The sequence below is a fragment of the Nansenia antarctica genome (assembly GCF_963989245.1).
Source record: "Nansenia antarctica genome assembly, chromosome: 6".
Taxonomy (NCBI): domain Eukaryota; kingdom Metazoa; phylum Chordata; class Actinopteri; order Argentiniformes; family Microstomatidae; genus Nansenia; species Nansenia antarctica.
The window spans coordinates 54,745,222-54,748,397 of record NC_137676.1 but is presented as its reverse complement, the minus strand read 5'-3'; the positions used below and the strand labels follow the sequence as shown (position 1 = coordinate 54,748,397).

The following is a 3,176-nucleotide window of genomic DNA, read 5'->3' as shown; positions in this document are numbered from 1 at the left end:
GCTCAACCTGTCTGAAAGTGATAAATGGAGGAAAGAAATCTAATTAGAATGCTTGACTGCACTGCCTACCTTAGAAATATTATTATAACTCCGGGAGGAGTAACTCTCCAACTCTATGTGTCTGCCTGTGTTACTGTCTGGATAGGACGCCTTCTCTACCCTGCGGGACCTCAGGAGAAGCCTTCACTAACGCACCCCAGGGGCCTGTATTCAGTGCGTATTCGGCCTGGCTACGTTGGAACACTTGGGTGGTCAGGGACTCAAGGGAAACAGTCTTTTATGATGATGAATACAGTAAGCCGAGTGCATTCATTGGAGCAGGTCCAGTGAAAGCCAACCTGCCGGTATTAATACACAAACATGAAAGTTATCCTGTAAGTAAATGCATGCATGTCATGATATCGTAGGAGCTGGAGGTCAGGTTTTATTGCCCTAAAATGGAAATTGATGATCTGGATGAACTAAGATGAAGATAATTAATGAAGGGCGCTTTTTTATTAGTGCTATTCGTTCAAGTATAACATGGCATTAATTGCGTGGACGCAATTTCACTCGTGTTTAACGTTAGACGCACCACGGGGTAGAATCTCAAGCACATTCTTTGGTTTTCACACGTTTCTCTCTCCACCTCTGATCCTCTCCTCAAATACTTCACCGGATTCGTGTTTGGACATGAACCACCCGGCGTGCTGTCACTACATCAGCTTCTATCGGAAAATACAAAGAACTGGCTTTGACAAGGAAAGTAACCAGATGTAAACACTGTTACGCGTGTAATACCGGAGTTGATCCACATTATAATATGTGTTACTAGCCAACTTGTTGTTCAGCGCTCCAAGAAAAAGGCTTGTAAAGCGTATACACTCAAATCTATTTGGATATGAAAAGCAAGTGAAAATTACCCTATATGGAATATGAAAATAATTCAGTTTTTCTTTTTAGAAAAAAAAAAAAAAGAAGGAACATCTGGTTACGCGTCTATGCCGGCTGGTTCTTATTCCGGCTGGTGCGTCAAGTGCGACTCCCGAGCAACACACCATACCAGCCCGGGAGGAACAACGTTTCCACATGCATTAATAACTCACCTTTTACTCCGGAGGTCACAACCTCTCCATACCTAACACCGTGCACAGTTTACGCGTATATCACAACCACCGACGCAATTTCAACGCTTCTAAAAATCATTTAGAGAGTGTGCAGTATCAAATCAATTGCTTTATAGGCTATAATCAACATGTTATGGTTAACAATACACCGGTTTATCTAAATGTGATCTTACCTGCCATCATTCTCGGCACCAGCTCCAAAGCAGCAACTACATAACAACATTAACTTTATCCATAATTCCATATTTAGAGGAATACGGGGACTCAGCGCCCGCTTTCCTAAAATCCAAATGTACGGTCCGACTACGCACCGCGGTGAAGGAAATACCGGATTTTTTATTTTTTTTGCCTCAACCGTTAAAGCAGAGCGGCAGGAGAGATTCGCTGTTGTCCTTGAGACAAATCATTTACAATGTTTCTGATGTGCCGGGGAAACGAGTCAGTTGCCACTCGGAGTGACCAATGTGTGTGTGTGTGTGTGTGTGTGTGGAGCCGAGTGCACTCTACTGGTAGGATACAGGAGAGACCCGCGGCAGCCCCCCAGCCCCCCCACCCGCACAAGTTCAGCGGTCTATCCAATGAAACGCCTTCGCCGCATTCGGAGCGGTGGTCTTCTGCAGGGCGTTTAATACCGCCGGTGCTCACTCGGTCCTACAGCAGTGGGACTTTACGCAGCGGCAGAGAGACCCACATCCAGACGACTAGACTGTCCCGGTTTCGCACGTAAATGCCTTCATTCATTGCAGGTGCATCAACCACCCAGCAAGAAGGTACCCCATAGTACAGCCCATGATAGTACACCCCATAGGCTACTGAACAAGACCTGCCCTGCATCCACTGGCAACATAGGGATGGGAGTAAATAATGTTATAGCCCTGTCGGGAGTATAGTGTCTGCAAATACTGTAAATGAAGATAACTGTCAAGATATTGTCACTAAATAGATCATGTAGCCTATCACTTAGACTAAAATTGTCTTTAATTGAAATCAGAATGCATGGCGACGCCTCAGACTGCATATAGCATACTAGTTATTAAAATTAATGAAGCAATTGTGGTTTGGGCTCGAAACATTTATGGTTACTTATTTCTGGCTGTTCTTTGAAACCAAACAAATGTTGTATCCATGGCTGTAAGCAAGGGTACAATTACAGAGATATGTTCAGTTAGGGCTGGGCGATATGATCTAAATATCATATCCTTTTTTAATTTAATTTTTAATTTAAGTTCTAAATATGTTTAACGAGTAGACTTGACTCAATGCGCAGTTCACTTGTTCTTAAACTGTCATTACGAATCTTCAGACGGTTACAAATTGCAAATGTGTCATAGTGCGTCTTATAGCCTATTCATGTTAAAATGATCAATTCAACTGTGGCAGCATTAGACATGAGGGACATTGCTATACACCTTGCCGGCTAGTTTCCTCCCCCACACATTGGTGACAATTGATTCCATATTTCTGAAGGGTACTTACCTCTCCCTTCCGCTCTCCACATTTTAAATCAGTTGAATTGTTGCCAGCAGCAGAGGACCCATCACTCCTGTTTTTAATTTAAGAGCTTCCTGCTCTTCTAGGCCTACAATACAAAACGTCGAAGCAGAAAAGCAGAAACAAAGCCTCGGTGACATTAAACTGGAGATAAGTGTTTTACTATCTTTCACTATTTGATACAGTTTCAGCTGTCTCGAACTGTCCAAAACATGACATGTTTCTACTTGATTTCTGACTACTTCAGAACTTTCCGTTCCGTTGCTATTGGTTTTTGATGCATGGCAGTTTGCCTTGCAATATAATAATAATCATAATCATAATCACAATCATAATAATATAATACCCTGTCTCTGATTTGATCATCAATCTTCTGCTTTACTGTACAAAGAGACGATCTCGTTCAAGCTTCCGCATGGAAGCAACTCTCCAAGAAGGTATGAGGTTGGATTGGCTGGTCTAATTGGATTCAGGGGGTGCTAATTAAACAATAAATCACTGACGTTCCTAATTGGCGTTTCATCTATAAAGATTAGAGCTTACTGTACACAATGCATGACCTAGGCTGTGAACAAAAGA

The 3,176-nt window shown here is 42.5% G+C and overlaps 1 protein-coding gene across 1 annotated transcript in view; it reads right to left on the bottom strand.

Annotated features, from left to right (window-relative positions):
* npnta (nephronectin a) overlaps positions 1-1,350 on the bottom strand; it is a gene marked incomplete at both ends in the record, with an annotated part of 55,882 nt that extends 54,532 nt beyond the window's left edge. Inside the window, one exon of the mRNA XM_080533980.1 lies at positions 1,280-1,350. Coding sequence (XP_080390106.1) covers positions 1,280-1,350 — 71 coding nt within the window. The remainder of the gene's footprint in view (positions 1-1,279) is intronic.
* Between the last annotated feature and the right edge of the window lie 1,826 nt (positions 1,351-3,176).